This window comes from Piliocolobus tephrosceles, chromosome 4 (genome assembly GCF_002776525.5).
Source record: "Piliocolobus tephrosceles isolate RC106 chromosome 4, ASM277652v3, whole genome shotgun sequence".
Lineage (NCBI taxonomy): Eukaryota > Metazoa > Chordata > Mammalia > Primates > Cercopithecidae > Piliocolobus > Piliocolobus tephrosceles.
Genome location: NC_045437.1, coordinates 51,914,492 through 51,931,975, shown reverse-complemented (window position 1 = coordinate 51,931,975; position 17,484 = coordinate 51,914,492). Strand labels below are relative to the sequence as shown.

Sequence of the window (17,484 nt, the reverse complement as noted above, 5' to 3'; positions counted from 1 at the left end):
GATCTGAAATGAAAGCATAACAATTCACAGATACGACTTGAGTTACTTGAAGAAGCTTACAGGGACCATTTTACATTTGAAACAACACAGAAAAGGGAGATTATCATTCTGAATGAAATATTGATTTCACTTTTGTATCCTCAGATCTTTATTTCACATGCTGAGGCTGCTGCTTTTTATAAGCAACTTTTTAAGAACAGTTTTAGCTTCACAACAAAATTGAGCAGAAGGTACAAAGATATCCCATGTACCTGGAAAGGCTATGTATGAACACCCCCCACATGCATTAGGGTTCATTCACCGTTTGTGTTGTACAATCAGTGGGTTTGGACAAATGTCTGATGACATGTATGTACCATTATTTTATCAGAAGTGAGGCTTCTTTTAAATTTGATTTCTAGAATCCTATTTAATGACTTGTGGAGGTCTCTGAAAATGCTTTAAAAAATGTGATGGTCAAATTGTTTACATGTGTGTTTCCTCGTATTACATCTGTGTATGTGTGTCTTCGCTATATAGGCTACAGCTCAGATGGAAGAACGTCTAAAGGAAATTATCACCAGCTACTCTCCTGACAACGTTCTACCCCTAGCAGATGGAGTGCTTAGTTTCACTCACCACCAGATTATTGAACTGGCTCGAGATTGCTTGGATAAATCCCACCAGGGCCTCATCACCTCACGATACTTCCTTGAATTACAGCACAAATTAGATAAGTTGCTACAGGAGGTAAGAAACATGCATCATATAGTTTTCTGATTTATTTTGGTTTTCCCTGAAAAAAAAATTCTTTTTTTTTTTTGCTTACAAGTTATAACCATGAAATGGAGTTCACATTCCAGAGAAGCAAGAAGAAGGAAAAAAAAAAAAAAGAAACTCACCTGATTGCTACTTGCTATAAATTGATTCTGGTCATCATTTATAGTAATAGAAAATTAATATAATAACCTTTACAGGTACCTTGGTACCCAACAATCTATGACTCTAAGATAAGTGGATTGTGAAGGATTTTGAAGCAGTGATTTCTTCCCCCTTTAACCATAAAGTTATAAATTGCCTGAGTGTATGTGTGTTATTTGATGATGCTATCTAGTTCTAATATCGGAAAAAGCTAAATGGAAAATTGCTGGCTTCTTCCAGGCTGTGTGTTCTATTAATTAACCTGCACGTGGTGTTGGGTAGTAAATGGCAACTTATATTTTTATTAGTGTCAGTTCTTTTTCTGACAAAATATCCAATTTCCAAAATGACAGATAAACACAGGACCTGTCTAGGCCTAACACTTGCATGCCTAGCACCTGATAACACCCAGGACAGGAAAAGAGTCTGTATGGGGGAATGGAATGCATGTATAATATTGCTCTTCTGACTGAAATTGACCAGCCACGGCCTACAAGGAAACCTATTTAGCCTATGTATTTGTATATATTGTGTTTCTGTATCTCACAAGGCACAAATTATGCCTGTGTAAACATAATTATAGATAATTTTCTCTAAAACATGAATATGTAAATAATGTCAGAAAATTGAAGGAAAATATTAGCATCCTAATTTTTGAGAACTCTAACTGTCCTTGCCCCTGCAGAATTTAGCTGGCAAGATAAGATCCTTCTCTGGCTGGCAGCTGCTACTTTTCTCCCCTTTGCCATCTAGGCCTTCTATACTCTTTCCCAATTTCTCACATTGCAACTGACTGCAGTCCACTGAAGCAGTCCCTTTCAGACTATCCTTAGGGGTGAACACATTGTTTTGGGGTTTTTCTGTTAATTTCTTACTTGGCATGGACCTGTTCTCTCCCCTAAACTAAAAGGAAAATGAATTTTACAGGAAAATAATCATATACTTGGGTTTCCTGGCAATGTAAAAATTGCTAAATGAGTTACATTACAATATAAAATTGCTGTAAGAATTGCCACATGCTTACGCTTAAAATTGTACTTAGATATCTCATCACACACAGATAACAGTGGTGGACTGGTCCCAGTCCACAGGCTGCCCTTTGACTGCTCTACAGTAGAGTATAATGTCTCTGTGGGCAGGAATATTATCGGCTTTATTCACCTAGGATGGTGTGTGACACACAGAAGGACTTTAATATTTTTTGAGTGAATGGCTTCTGATACCCCTCAGCTCACTGACATCCTCCTTATTGTCATATCCACTGGACATTTTACTGGAATATTACTGCATTCAGCAGTGTTAAAACCCTCCTTTTCTCTGTCTTCCTTTTCATTTATTATTCTTGGGACATCTCTGACCATTTCTTCTCTGCCTCTTCCAGGGGTTTCTCTTCCCTTTTCTGTTTTCTATAAGTTTTCCCATGATCACATCCGTAGTCTACTCCTCCTCCTTCTCTCTTAGTCATCTTGTTGACTGTCTTCGATTAAAGAATAGACTCTAATGGCTTCAAATCCTTATCTCAGACCAGTAGTCATCTTTCACATTTCAGAATCATGGATCCACCTGCCTGCTGAATCTCTTTCTACCTGGACAGCCCACTGAAGCAGCAGTCCCAACCTATGTACAACTAGACAGCATTTCCTCAACCACACATGCTTCTCCCACATTCTTTTCATCTATCATTGACACCGCCATCTACCCAGTCACCTGCTAGAACTCTGAGAATACTAGACTCCCTCTCTCCCTTCGTCAAGCAACCCATTAGACCTCATAGTTTACTTCCTCAATATTTCTACAACCCTTCTTTCCTATTCTACAATCACTACCTGGCTCAGACCCTCATCTAGCTCAAACCCTCATCCTCACCAATCTGCCTCTCTCCAGTCTTAACTCTTCAAATTCATACTTTTATGCAGCTGCAAGAGTATCTATCTAAAACTCTTTATTGGCTCTATTCTGTCCATAGGTATAAACCATAACATGGCCTGTTGCTGTGCCCTTCGTCTCAATGCATTTAGCCGTAATGAGTTGTACTGACTTCTGCAGTCTCACTTTACCAACAGACGGGGCTCTTTGAGGAACAGGAATCATCTCTAACTCTCTGGTGCCAAATTCAGTGCCTGGTGTTTATCAGTTCCTCAGAAACTGTGGAAGTGGGGAAGGAAGAAAATAGATATGACTGCATGTCAAAATATTCAACCTATTAGGATGTATCAAGTAATCTAATTCTGCTATTGCTTTAATCAAATCAGAGTCCAGAAAATGCTGGAAACACTATGCATATTACTATTTATGGGAATATTTTGAAAGTATGTTTGCTAAATAGTGCACTTTTGAACAGAAGAGGCAGACACAGGAATTCTGTAGTCAGCCTCTGTGAGATACTCCTAATTCTGCAATTCTGTCCCAGGATATTACCATAGTTACCAGCTTAGTCCTGTGTTTTTCATTCCTTTATAGGCATGCCCTGAAAAGGGTAGGATTGGTATCCAAAGCTATTTACACTGAAATCCCCTACTTAATTTTGTTTCTGTGACAGACACAGCAGATTGTTTCATGACAATTAAAATAAAATCTTAGGGTTTCACAGATCACGTGATGGGTCCTATTATTATTTTTAAAATGCTTATTTTTAAAGAAATTTCTTTTTTGGCCAGAGAAGCATGTATACTTGTGGCATGAAGGTCTTGTTGGGTATAAATAAGAATGGTTTCTTGTTTAGCTTTATAGATAAAGAGCTTCCTTCAGTCCTTTTGTAAAAATTTAAACTATTTGCCTAATCACATTTATAGTATTTTTCCAGAACATGTTGCTAATCCACTGCAGGGGGGCCTGCCCTTTTTAGATAGAGCCAAATTGTGGAACTTGCCTTGATTTCCCCAAGATGCAGTTGTCAGTTCCCAACTGTGGCATTCTGTGCTCTGTAGGCCTATCTCCCAGCCATTTTTCCCATTGTCTGTCTTTTGCATAACCCAAGTAAAATCCCCGTAAGGTTTGAGCAGCTTAATGCCTTTTTAAAGCCCCGAGGCCTAAGACAATTCCAGATGAATGCTTTTATGTCTCCATTCTTTTTTGCACTTACAGCAGTTTAGCCAAAGACAATAAAATACATAGGAAGCTCTAACCTACTCTCAAATCTGGGTCATGGTTATGTTTTATAGTGGTCAACCCTTAAAATACAGAGGGTATCTGTTAGTGTTTCCCCTTTGGAGCTTGGTGGTAACAGCCAGGAACCAATTTCTCTTCAGGGGCTAATTGTGTCTTTTGTGTTGTTTTAACAGGGCTCCTTCTCCCCACTTAAGTTAGTAGATAAAATACTGTTTGAGTTAATGTAAATTATATGTTTTATCCTTGGCTATGACTGATAATTTTTAGAACTAAGAAGTTAGAATGAACTGATTATGATTTTTGAAATTGACTTTATTTAATCTAAACTGACTTTTTAAAGTTTATTAAGATACAAAATTCTCATTTCTCTTTGAAGAGACAACCCAAAATGTATTTAGGCTTTTCAGATTTTCTTTATATTCCTGAATTTATAAACCAAAAATTACTATAGTAAGAAGAAAGCTCTGTATCCTGCCCAAAGTGTTAACTAAGAAGTTAGGTGTTTTGTTTTTTTGTGTTTTGGTTTTTTTGCTTCATCTTTAAAGTTTTCTGTTTAGTTTGGTTGAGGATAAACCATAAAGAAGATGTAACCATGTTTTTTGGCATTCACTGGATCTTCCAAAAATCTGTTTTTGTTGCAAAGCAAAAATTGGGAAGAAAATGTAAAGGCAGTTTCAATATTTGAGATGCATATATATGTGCATCGTTATATATGTCCTAGCATCCTTCCTGGGTACTAGGCCCTGTCATTATAGTTACTAGTTGGTTTTCTTTGAACACATTCTATTCTACGATTATTCACCGATGGTGAATTTTTCCTTTTATTTTAATGTCAAAAGCTAACTGTTTTACTTTTGCCAGTATATGGTTTTTGTATGTGTGTTTTGGAAAATGGCTTTGGATTTGATGGTTTAAATTCAGCAGACATATTACTTCTGAGTACAATCATTTTTTATAAATTTGATCTCTGCCAGTTCTTTTCATGTGGGTAGGGGATTGGTCCTTGTCATGGTAAAGCACCTTCAAGAATGACTGTAAATGTTAATTACTGTGTCTGTGAAATTATATTATATTGTACCAACATCACAATGAAATGTTATTTTTTAATCCTTAGAGGAAAGTAAATCATAAAAACAAAGATTAAGAAAGTCTAAAAGTGAACGTAACAGAGAAGTTTACATTAAAACCTCTAAACTTGTTTTGTGCCTGTCTTGATATATATTTATCTGATTTTTTTCAAGAAAATATTATTGAAAATTTAAATGACTATTAACAAACAGCTTTGCTCTCAGAATATTTATTGTGCTTGGGCAATATATAAAATAAAAATTTTAAAGATTTTAAGTTAAATTTTACTAAGTTAAGTGCCTAGGTATTATTTATTCAGTGTGTGAAACTGAATTCACATTTATATACCCAGGTATAGGTTGAGCATTCAAATTCCAAAATGCTCCAGAATATGAAACTTTTTAAGCACCAACATGATAACACAAGTGGAAATTCTCTTACCTGACCTCGTGTGATGAGTGCACAAAATTCTTTAAAAATATTGTATAAATTTATTTTCAGGTTATATGTATTAGGTGTACATGAAACATAAGTGAATTTTTGTGTTGAGACTTGGATCCCCTCCTCAAGATATCTCATTATGTATACGCAAAAATACCACAATTTGAAAAAAATCCAAAAACTTGTTGTCCCAAGCATTTTGGATAAAGGATACTCAACTGGTATATACTTTATCCACCTAACACTTGAAAAATGCATTGCACACTTTTTATGTGTGATAATATAATTAATTTATAGGTGAATCATATTGTATATGTGAAATATACTTCAAGAATGTGTTAAGTGTCCAGGATAAAAGCAGTCCTTCACTATATTAGTCATTTCTTATGTCTAAGATGTTCTTAACTGGAAAATGAAGGTTCTTGATCAGCTTCCCACTCTACTTGTACCGTGTGCTTAATATGTCATAAACTTTTAATGTCTCCTTCATTCATGGTTCACATTAAGCGCCCTTTGATTTTTAGCACAGATAATATATCAGAGTTTTGCAATTAAGGTTTAGCTAATAGAAAGATTTTGTAGATATAGGAGTTTAATAGTGTCCATTTATATACAGATAATGTCTGTTTATCAATCTTTTAACAGCATTTTCTAATCACTTGATTTTTGAACATTTGCAGTGATCTAATTAGCCTGCTTTGCTGATTTTCTTTTCCATTTAATGAAACAACTCTGCATCATCACTCTCTTTATTGCTTTTTCCTAGGCTCATGATCGTTCAGAAAGTGGAGAATTGGCATTTATTAAACAACTAGTTCGAAAGATTCTAATTGTTATTGCCCGCCCTGCTCGATTATTAGAGTGCCTGGTAAGTTGCCCCTCGATGTGACTACATTATTTATTGTTAACTGGGAAAGCAGTTACCGTCAGAAAGCTCCAGCTTCATTTGGTTTCCAATACCAGAGCTAAATGGAAAAAGTCAAAGGGAATTACAAGTTGTGAATGTTTATGATGTTGATATGTGACTTGTCCTTTCTGATTTTAAAGAGGTTTCTAGGACTTTTGCTCTATTAAGTGATAGTCATATCATATTCTAGGCAAACTTGAAGTAGAATCATAAAATAATGTGCTTGACCTTTTCTCAGCATAATTACTTTATATCACAGCTAATTTAAAACTCTTGCTGTACCTCACTTTTTTGGAGTTGCCAAGATGCAGAGAGGAATAGAGATAAATACAGAGATAAATAGTAACCTGTGATTTATAATTATTCTTTGTTTTAAAATGTGGCAAGTTAGAAAATAAGATGCTAACCATCCCATTTGGGAAAATACAGTAGAGCCTCATGCAGACCTGAAGGAATGAGACTTTTAGAGATGATTAGTTCATTTTAACAATTATATGTTTTTGACTGGGCGTGGTGGCTCACGCCTGCAATCCCAGCACTTTGGGAGGCTGAGGCAGGCAGATCACCTGAGATCAGGAATTCCAGACCAGCCTGGCCAATATGGTGACACTCCATCTCTACTAAAAATACAAAAATTAGCCAGGCGTGGTGGCACACACCTGTAATCCCAGCTACTTGGGAGGCTGAGGCAGGAGAATTAGTTGAACCCAGGAAGTGGAGGTTGCAGTGAGCTGAGATCACGCCACTGCACTCCAGCATGAGTGACAGAACGAGACTCTGTCTCAAAAAATAAAAAAATTAAAAATTAAAAATAAATACAATTATACATTTTTGGCCAGTGATCATTTTCCTGTTGAAAAGTTTTTGTTTTATGCAATTCTGATTTGCGGTTTCAGTTAAAACTGTGAACAAATATTAAGCTGTGAACATAAGAATTATTTTAAGGATCTACTAATATAGCATCAAAACTCACTTTTAAGTTTCACTGGCTATTAAAGTAATTATAACACCACATACAATACAGCTTTTCAGAAATACACACATACATACCTACATAATACACATATGGTTGCAGTGCTTTGGTCTTGCCCTTATTTTAACTATCATCCATAATAATTTATAATAGTGAAATAGTCACAGCACCAAAAATATATACTAGTGCCTTGTCAGACACAGAGGGAAAATCTTGAGGAGAAAGGGTAGGGAGTTGGGAGGTGTAGGGAAGGGCTTTCTATCAATGGTGAGGACCCTTAGAATCATAGAATCAAACACACCATTCGGCATTGAGTGTCTCTGGAAGGCTAAAAGGAAAAAAACTTGGATGCTTCAGGGAGATCTGGGTGACTGGTAAATCCAGGTAGAAGGGTGAGTTAACTTTTTACTGCCTCTCCTATTGTAGCTTTTGAATTACGGACCACATGTTTGTACTTCCCACAATTGTTTAATTTAGGGGAAAGTTTCATTTAGCATTAAAACTTGTTTTTCTGGACAACAGATATGCTAAGAGCAGATCTTGCTTTAAAGGAGGAAATCAACTTTTTACAGTAATCACTCAGAATCAGAAGAGAAAAAGTATAGCTTCTCAAAGATAGAAACAAGTGAACTTAAAAGTAGCTTGGAAATATTGCTGCTTTCAAAGTACTCTTTAAAGCTTAGATGAAACTGGAGTTTCATAGTATTAGGGGATGCTTCCCCCAAGCTATCATCTTATCCCTATAGTACCCAGGCTTGCTCTGTTAGTCTTCGTAGTAAGTATATATGTAAAAGACTGAGTATTTACATTGGTTTAACTTTACTCCATTAACAGCAAGTTTTTTTTTTTTTTTTTTTAATGACCTTTAGAAACTCCAGAAAAAAATCCAGGAAATATAACTGAAATTAATAACTGGGCTTTAAGGCAATAAGCATAATTGTTTACAACACATAAATCCATGGCATCCCTTTGGGCATAGAGGAAAAACCAAACTTGGTTCCTCCTGCTGTGCTCTCACAACATAATTCTGACACCAGTTATGTGGGAGCCCCACACAACAAGCAAGCAAGCAGTTCTGCAGCAGACGCCAGCTGGGTGCCCTCCAGTTCCATTCCAACACTGTCTACCCAGAGATAGCATCAGATCCCACAGGTTGAGGGGTCAATTCCACAAGAGTGCCCCTACTTCCAATGTCAGTCGCGAGCTCCAGATGGTTTGCCTGTGCCTCTCACCGTCTTGCTGTAAACCGAGGTTCCTATGACCCCCTCTCTGAGTTTCATTAGCTTGCTAGAGTGGTTCACAGGACTCAGGGAAACACTGAAGTTGACCAGTTTATTATGAAATACATTAAAAATTCTACAGATGATGAGATGCATAGGGTGAAGCATGAGGAAAGGAGTGCAAAGCTCCCTGGCTGCACTGCCTTCCAGGAAACTCCACACGTTCAGCTATCCGGAAGCTCCCCAGATGCGGTCCTTTTGGGTTTTTATGGAAGCTTCATTACATAGGCATGTTTGATGACATCATTGACCATTGGTGATCCACTTAACCTTCAGCCCCTCTCTGAAGTGGAGGTGAGGATGGGGCTGCAACTCCCAACCCTCTCATCATATGATAGGCTCCCCTGACAACCAGCCCTCTTCCAGAGGCTACCCAGAAGTGCCCAGCCACCCGTCAACTCACTAGAATATAAAAAGCCACTTATTACTTTGGAGATTCCAAGGGTTTCAGGAGTGGTATTTCAGAAAACAGGGATGAAGACGAAACATACATTTGATAGTATCACAGCATCCATCTAGAGTGTGGTGATCCTGAAGCTATTTATTACACATTAGAAGCAACAGGCAGCCACATATACACAAAAAATTAAATAGATAGGAAAAATATATTCCCGAAGTTTTATAAGAGACAGAGGCTTTAATTTCCCATTTTTCTTTCTTGGTCTTTACTTTATGTGAATAGTGGTAACTTAATTTTCTAGTTAACTAATCAAAAATGGTAACTTTGAAGTTTTTCTTTCTAATGTTTTTGGATACTTCTATATTAAGAGAGTTTCCTGCAGCATTTTTGAGTAAATGCATTCTAACATTCCTTTTATTGCTGGTTGAGTGGAGAGAGAAATTGAATCTCAAATCTTCTGGATGGAAATTCCCAGATTTTACAACTTTGCCAGAAAGGCACAATTAAAAATCAGACCTGTTCATTTCTGATGAGTGAGATCTTAAGTGGAGCGTAGTACCTTCGTATTTACATTACAAGCAAATTGGAAATGATCATTATCTTTGGGTTACCATGTGCATAAAAGTGTTGGCTTAGAATATGAATAGGCTTCAAATATGAAGTGAGAGCTACATACTTTTAAAATCCATTTGCCTCCTTTCTGCATAAGTAACTTACAGCAATGTATATCCAGCAGTTTTATTGTGAATGGGATTTATGTAATAAAACCTCAGACAATTTTGGCTCAAAGAAGTATCCATCTGTGTTTGTCTTCTGCTAGGAATTTGATCCGGAAGAATTTTACTACCTATTGGAAGCAGCAGAAGGCCATGCCAAAGAAGGACAGGGTATTAAAACCGACATTCCCAGGTACATCATTAGCCAACTGGGACTCAATAAGGATCCCTTGGAAGGTGAGTCCCTGGGTTGTTCCTACCTTTGACTTTGTTTATGCACCATCGCCTCATAGAAGAAATCTTAAGTGGCAAATCTTTATTTTTTCCTCATGTTTTTGCTCTATCTATTGAAAAGTCCATGTCTGGGGACTGGTTGCTATTTGAAGGAAATAGCCATAAATTGGGTCCTGAGACGTGACTGAACGTGACCCATTTTGTGTTTACCTAGAGTGTGGGTCAAGGCCTTGACATCCTTAGAAGCCTGTCAGCCTGAGAATGCCAGAGTGTCCCAGAGGGTTTTGATTTCAGTCTTCATGAGTAGTTTTTCTCCTGCAGAGCTCAGTTGGGCTCTTTTTGAGAGTACTTCTAATTTTTAAAATGTTGCTAAAGACATTATCATTAATTAAACTGACATTTAAATTTGCTTTGGAAGTAATTCAGTTGATGGTAGATTACTTTAAATTGAGTACAGTATTCATAGGTATATTCTTGTTTACTTAAAGTATAAAACATAGTACTATACAGGAGAGTCAATAAAAATGTCTTTTTAAGCTTATAAAAGGATTTATGGGCTGGGCGCAGTGGCTCACGCCTGTAATCCCAGCACTTTGGGAGGCTGAGGTGGGTGGATCACGAGGTCAGGAGTTCCAGACCAGCCTGGCCAATATGGTGAAACCCTGTCTCTACTAAAAATGCAAAAATTAGCTGGGCATAGTGGTGTGCGCCTCTAGTCCTAGCTACTCGGGAGGCTAAGGCAGAAGAATCGCTTGAACCGAGGAGGCAGAGGTTGCAGTTAACCTAGATTGCGCCGCTGCACTCCAGCCTGGGCGACAGAGTGAGACTTTGTCTCAAAAATAAAAAAAAAAAAAAAAAAAGTTGATTCACTTTTTAAAATAATATTATTAAATTAAATACAGAGAATAGGAAGCATCCTGCCAGTGAACTTTTTAAAATCTGATATTGGTAAACCACTCCCCTGACAACCTGTTCCTGTTCATGATTGTTTAGGATTGTTATTTATAACATTTAGTTATACACTCCCCCAAAAGACTCAAAAACTATCATTGACTCCTTCATTCAAAATTGTCTTCCCGGTTCATTAAATTGAATTTGCAAACAGTGTTTATCTTGTTAAATTGTTTGTAATGGTAAATGTTGGCACAGAGATTTTCCCATCTGAAGCCAGGGAACCTGCTGCTCTCTGCCCTGCTCTCCTGTTTCCCTGCTTTGTTTGCTCCTATGGCCATCGTATCTTTGCTTCCAGTGAAATGATGCATGCATTACTGTGAGATAATGCCAGATAAATTTATACTGTACTGAAAGCAATTCCACAACAGATTCATCACTTATCAGAGACTGGTGGCTGCTTTTCTGAAAAGTTCCCTGGGGAGAGATTTTCCCCCATGGCTTTTAAATTACCATCTTTACCTTTTTGAATCATGAGTCTTCAGAAATGGTTTAAATCAATGAAATAAAAAGGGCAGATGTTTAATGGTATTTAGATGAGTTTTAAAAATCACTTCAGGCATTACAAAATGATGCCTTAGCTTCCTGCTTCAAAAGCTGACTCTTGGTTCCATTCCATTACTACCCACTGCTTACAAATAATATGTATTTCTCAGATAATAGTTATTTAGCAGAAATTCTATTTAAAACAGAACCATCTTTTAATTTTTTTTTTATGAAAATAGTTGGAGTTGGGGAGGCTGTCAAAGTAGATTATAGTGACTCTTCACGCTGGTGTAGTTAAGATTGCGTCAGCTCTTGAATTGTAAACCAAGTGAGTTCTTTAGTTTTCTTACCTGGCAATCACTGTAGGCTGAACTTTGGTAGGTGAAGAATCTGAGGCCCATGTAGAAACTAGCTTTCTAGAGGCTCTACAGAAAACATGAATAGTGATCTTTAACAAGTTTGGAGTTTAATCACTGGGAGTTGTGTTTTTAACTCTTGACACTTAATTTAAGATCTGAGGCTAGTTTTTGTTTGTTTTTTTGGGTGTTTTGTTGTTGTTGTTGTTGTTGTTGTTGTTGTTGTTGTTTTTGGAGATGAAGTCTTGCTTCATTGCCCAGGCTGGAGTGCAGTGGTATGATCTCGGCTCACTGCAACCTCTGCCTCCTCAGTTCAAGTGATTCTCCTGCCTCAACCTCCCGAGTATCTGGGACTACAGACGTGTGTCACCATGCCCAGCTAATTTTTGTATTTTTAGTAGAGACGAGGTTTTACCATGTTGGCCAGGCTAGTCTCGAACTCCTGACCTCAGGTGATCTGCCTGCCTCTGCCTCCCAAAGTGCTGGGATTACAGGCATGAGCCAGGGCACCTGGCCCTGAGGCTAGTTTTTAATCTATTTGTTAACATTTGAAATATGACTTCTCAAGGTAATTTAATAAACAATTGCACCACGGTGAGTGGATCACCTGAGGTCAGGAGTTTGAGAGTAGCCTGGCCAACATGGTGAAACCCATCTCTACTAAAAATAGAAAAATTAGCTGGGCGTGGTGGTGGGCACCTGTAGTCCCAGCTACTCGGGAGGCTGAGGCAGGAGAATCGCATGAACCCAGGAGGCGGAGGTTGCAGTGAGCCGAGATGGCACCATTGCACTATAGTCTGAGTGACAGAACAAGACTGCCTCTCTAGAAATAAAAAATAAACGATTACAAACTCTGATTGTTCTACGTTTGTTTCCCTTTCCTGTCAGCGTCTAAATTAACATACCTTAGACCTGTCCTTTGAAGGTTAGGAATTGGGAGTTCTGGAGCTGGGCTGCCAGGTCGGCACCCTAAGCCAGCACCGCACACTGTGTGAACCTTGACCATCCAAATTGATGCACCTCTTTGTGCCTCAGTTACTTCCATAAAAATGAGATAATAGGCCGGGCGCGGTGGCTCAACCCTGTAATCCCAGCACTTTGGGAGGCTGAGGCGGGCGGATCACGAGGAGACCATCCTGGCTAATCTGTTGAAACCCCGTCTCTACTAAAAATACAAAAAATTAACCGGCCTTGGTGTTGGGCGCCTGTAGTCCCAACTACCCGGGAGGCTGAGGGAGGAGAATGGCATGAACCCGGGAGGTGGAGTTTGCAGTGAACCGAAATCGCGCCACTGCACTCCAGCCACGGCGATGAGCGAGACTCAGTCTCAAAACAGGGATGCCCTCTCTCACCACTCCTATTCAACATAGTGTTGGAAGTTCTGGCTAGGGCAATCAGGCAAGAGAAAGAAATCAAGGGTATTCAATTAGGAAAAGAAGAAGTCAAATTGTTCCTGTTTGCAGACGACATGATTGTATATTTAGAAAATCCCATTGTCTCAGCCCAAAATCTCCTTAAGCTGATAAGCAACTTCAGCAAAGTCTCAGGATACAAAATTAATGTGCAAAAATCACAAGCATTCTTATACACCAGTAACAGGCAAACAGAGAGCCAAATCATGAATGAACTTCCATTCACAATTGCCTCAAAGAGAATAAAATACCTAGGAATCCAACTTACAAGGGATGTAAAGGACCTCTTCAAGGAGATCTACAAACCACTGCCCAGTGAAATAAAAGAGGACACAAACAAATGGAAGAGCATACCATGCTCATGGATAGGAAGAATCAATATCGTGAAAATGGCCATACTGCCCAAGGTAATTTATAGATTCAATGCCATCCCCATTAAGCTACCAATGAGTTTCTTCACAGAATTGGAAAAAACTGCTTTAAAGTTCATATGGAACCAAAAAAGAGCCCGCATTGCCAAGACAATCCTAAGTCAAAAGAACAAAGCTGGAGGCATCACGCTACCTGACTTCAAACTATACTACAAGGCTACAGCAACCAAAACAGCATGGTACTGGTACCAAAACAGAGATATAGACCAATGGAACAGAACAGAGTCCTCAGAAATAATACCACACATCTACAGCCATCTGATCTTTGACAAACCTGAGAGAAACAAGAAATGGGGAAAGGATTCCCTATTTAATAAATGGTGCTGGGAAAATTGGCTAGCCATATGTAGAAAGCTGAAACTGGATCCTTTCCTTACTCCTTATACGAAAATTAATTCAAGATGGATTAGAGACTTAAATGTTAGACCTAATACCATAAAAACCCTAGAAGAAAACCTAGGTAGTACCATCCAGGAAATAGGCATGGGCAAGGACTTCATGTCTAAAACACCAAAAGCAATGGCAGCAAAAGCCAAAATTGACAAATGGGATCTAATTAAACTAAAGAGCTTCTGCACAGCAAAAGAAACTACCATCAGAGTGAACAGGCAACCTACAGAATGGGAGACAATTTTTGCAATCTACTCATCTGACAAAGGGCTAATATCCAGAACCTACAAAGAACTCAAACAAATTTACAAGAAAAAAACAAACAACCCCATCAAAAAGTGGGCAAAGGATATGAACAGACATTTCTCAAAAGAAGACATTCATACAGCCAACAGACACATGAAAAAATGCTCATCATCACTGTCCATCAGAGAAATGCAAATCAAAACCACAATGAGATACCATCTCACACCAGTTAGAATGGCAATCATTCAAAAGTCAGGAAGCAGGTGCTGGAGAGGATGTGGAGAAATAGGAACACTTTTACACTGTTGGTGGGATTGTAAACTAGTTCAACCATTATGGAAAACAGTATGGCGATTCCTCAAGGATCTAGAACTAGATGTTTGTAATAATTTTATTTTCATATTTAAGATGGCAAAGCAAGTGTGGTACGTAGTTATGGAAAACAGTATGGCGATTCCTCAAGGATCTAGAACTAGAAGTACCATATGACCCAGCCATCCCATTACTGGGTATATACCCAAAGGATTATAAATCATGCTGCTATAAAGATACCTGCACACGTATGTTTATTGCGGCACTATTCACAATAGCAAAGACTTGGAATCAACCCAGATGTCCATCAGTGACAGACTGGATTAAGAAAATGTGGCACATATACATCATGGAATACTATGCGGCCATAAAAAAGGATGAGTTTGAGTCCTTTGTAGGGACATAGATGCAGCTGGAAACCATCATTCTCAGCAAACTATCCCAAGAACAGAAAACCAAACACCGCATGTTCTCACTCATAGGTGGGAACTGAACAATGAGATCACTTGGACTCGGGAAGGGGAACATCACACACCGGAGCCTATCATGGGGAGGGGGGAGGGGGGAGGGATTGCATTGGGAGTTATACCTGGTGTAAATGACGAGTTGATGGGTGCTGACGAGTTGATGGGTGCAGCACACCAACATGGCACAAGTATACATATGTAACAATCCTGCATGTTATGCACATGTACCCTAGAACTTAAAGTATAATCATAATAAAAAATAAATAAATAAATAAATAAATAGAAACAAAATAAATAAATAAATAAATGTTCTCAATAAAAGAAAATTTAAAAAAGAGATAATAATAGCATCTACTTATAGGATTGTTTTGAGGATTATATGTTTATATTTGTAATTGCTTAACATAGTATTTAATAGATGTTAGCTGCTGTTGCTGTTTTATTTAAACACGATTAATTTTTGCCCCTTTCCTTGACAGGCCTTCCAACTAGATACATTTTAGTTCACCTCCAAGTCGACAAATCTAAGGTGCTAGTCATATTGGACATTGACATCATTTGAATGAGATCAAGAAAGTACATAGTTTGCACTGAACTCATTTTTATTCTGGAATTTCCCCTATAGGTAAACTGAGAAAGTTATTGTCAATGTCCAGTTATTCCAGAATCTAGAATTTATAAATTTTTATGTAAAGGTAGTACTCCAATGTTGTTTTGCTTCATATCTCTTATGCATAATACCTGCCCAGAAGGGATGATCATATTTATAAGAACATGAATACATAAAATAAGAACCTAAGAAATTTTTTAATTATTTAATTTTAAATAAAATTAAGTTTATTTAAATTGAAAATTTTAAATATATTTAGATGCACACAGAAATATGTAACTAAAAACTGACTTTTATTATGCATGTTCAATTTTGAAAAATTGGAAAGTACAAGTAAAAGCAAATATTATCTCTGATCCTGTCACTCAGATAAGACCTATCATAGTTTTAGAGAAAATTATTTCATGTTGTTTAAATAAAAAATGATTTTTTAAAAGTTTAAAAGAGAAAATGAACAGTAAAAGAATTTGATTTTCTCATCTACTTCTATAAATTCAAGGATGCATTCCAATGTGAATTGATCGATTTAGACACTTTTATCTCTTAGCTAAATCATCAGGGTAGTACTTAAAGCTGGTGTCAAGCATGTGATACCCAATCCAAGGCTGATTACACAATATAATTAATAATAAATAACAGTCAACATTTAATAAGCATTTTTGTTAGTACGCTAAGAGCTTTACATGCATTATCACATACAGTACTCACAAAAAGCTCTAAGAAGTAAGTAATATTGTTTACATTTTACAGCAGAAGAGCTTGAAGTTAAAAGGTCAGTCAGTCAGTAAATGCAGATAGTAGTGGTAACCTAAGTCTTTTAATATCCAAATCCCTCGTAAGCACCATTATTACTTCCTCTCTGACAAATTTCAAATTCTTAGTGTCTTTGGCAGGGTATTATTTCTCAGTGGATATGAAGGAATGGAACAAGAGATATGCACCACAACTTAAGAATCATTCCCTAGGCCGGGCGCGGTGGCTCAAGCCTGTAATCCCAGCACTTTGGGAGGCCAAGACGGGCGGATCACGAGGTCAGGAGATCGAGACCATCCTGGCTAACACGGTGAAACCTCGTCTCTACTAAAAAAATACAAAAAACTAGCCGGGTGAGGTGGCGGGTGCCTGTAGTCCCAGCTACTCGGGAGGCTGAGGCAGGAGAATGGCGTAAACCCAGGAGGCGGAGCTTGCAGTGAGCTGAGATCCGCCACTGCACTCCGGCCCAGGCGACAGAGCGAGACTCCGTCTCAAAAAAAAAAAAAAAAGAATCATTCCCTAGCTGTAGTCAGTGCTGCTTTGATGCCCGTCAGAGCCTGGAAAGACTTGCCTCTCTCGGATACCTGATTCTAAGCAGAGTTGTTGACCCACGGAAGCCTTTCCAAGCTATGGTGATTGCATCAGCCAATGAGTTCCTATGCCCCGCCTCTAAAGTTCCTATGTCTAGGTGTTTGCAAGAAACGGGGTTCTGGGGAGGGGTGTATAGTGAACAATTTCAAAATACCAGTTACTGCCTTTTTTTAGATTTAAGATTTTCCCATAGGCACATTGGAATCTAGAGCAATTTTTTTAATATTGGAGAAACTATTTTTCTTTTATTTCAGCTTAGTATTCTTATCCAATTGCAATATGTTTATGAAACTTACCTTTTTTTTTTTTTTTAACTTAGAAATGGCTCAATTGGGAAACTACGACAGTGGGACAGCAGAAACACCAGAAACAGATGAATCAGTGAGTGTAAGTATATTTCTTGATGAAATATGATGTTGGTTTTTCTGTTTAGCATCTGGAGACTTTGGCTG

General features: G+C 37.9%; 1 protein-coding gene across 1 annotated transcript in view; it reads left to right on the top strand.

Annotated features, from left to right (window-relative positions):
* LOC111539888 (microtubule-associated serine/threonine-protein kinase 4) overlaps positions 1-17,484 on the top strand; it is a 168,308-nt gene that overhangs the window by 98,031 nt on the left and 52,793 nt on the right. Inside the window, exons 8-11 of the mRNA XM_023207893.1 lie at positions 520-729; positions 6,284-6,385; positions 9,898-10,030; positions 17,352-17,419. Of these exons, the coding sequence (XP_023063661.1) occupies positions 520-729; positions 6,284-6,385; positions 9,898-10,030; positions 17,352-17,419 (513 nt within the window). The remainder of the gene's footprint in view (positions 1-519; positions 730-6,283; positions 6,386-9,897; positions 10,031-17,351; positions 17,420-17,484) is intronic.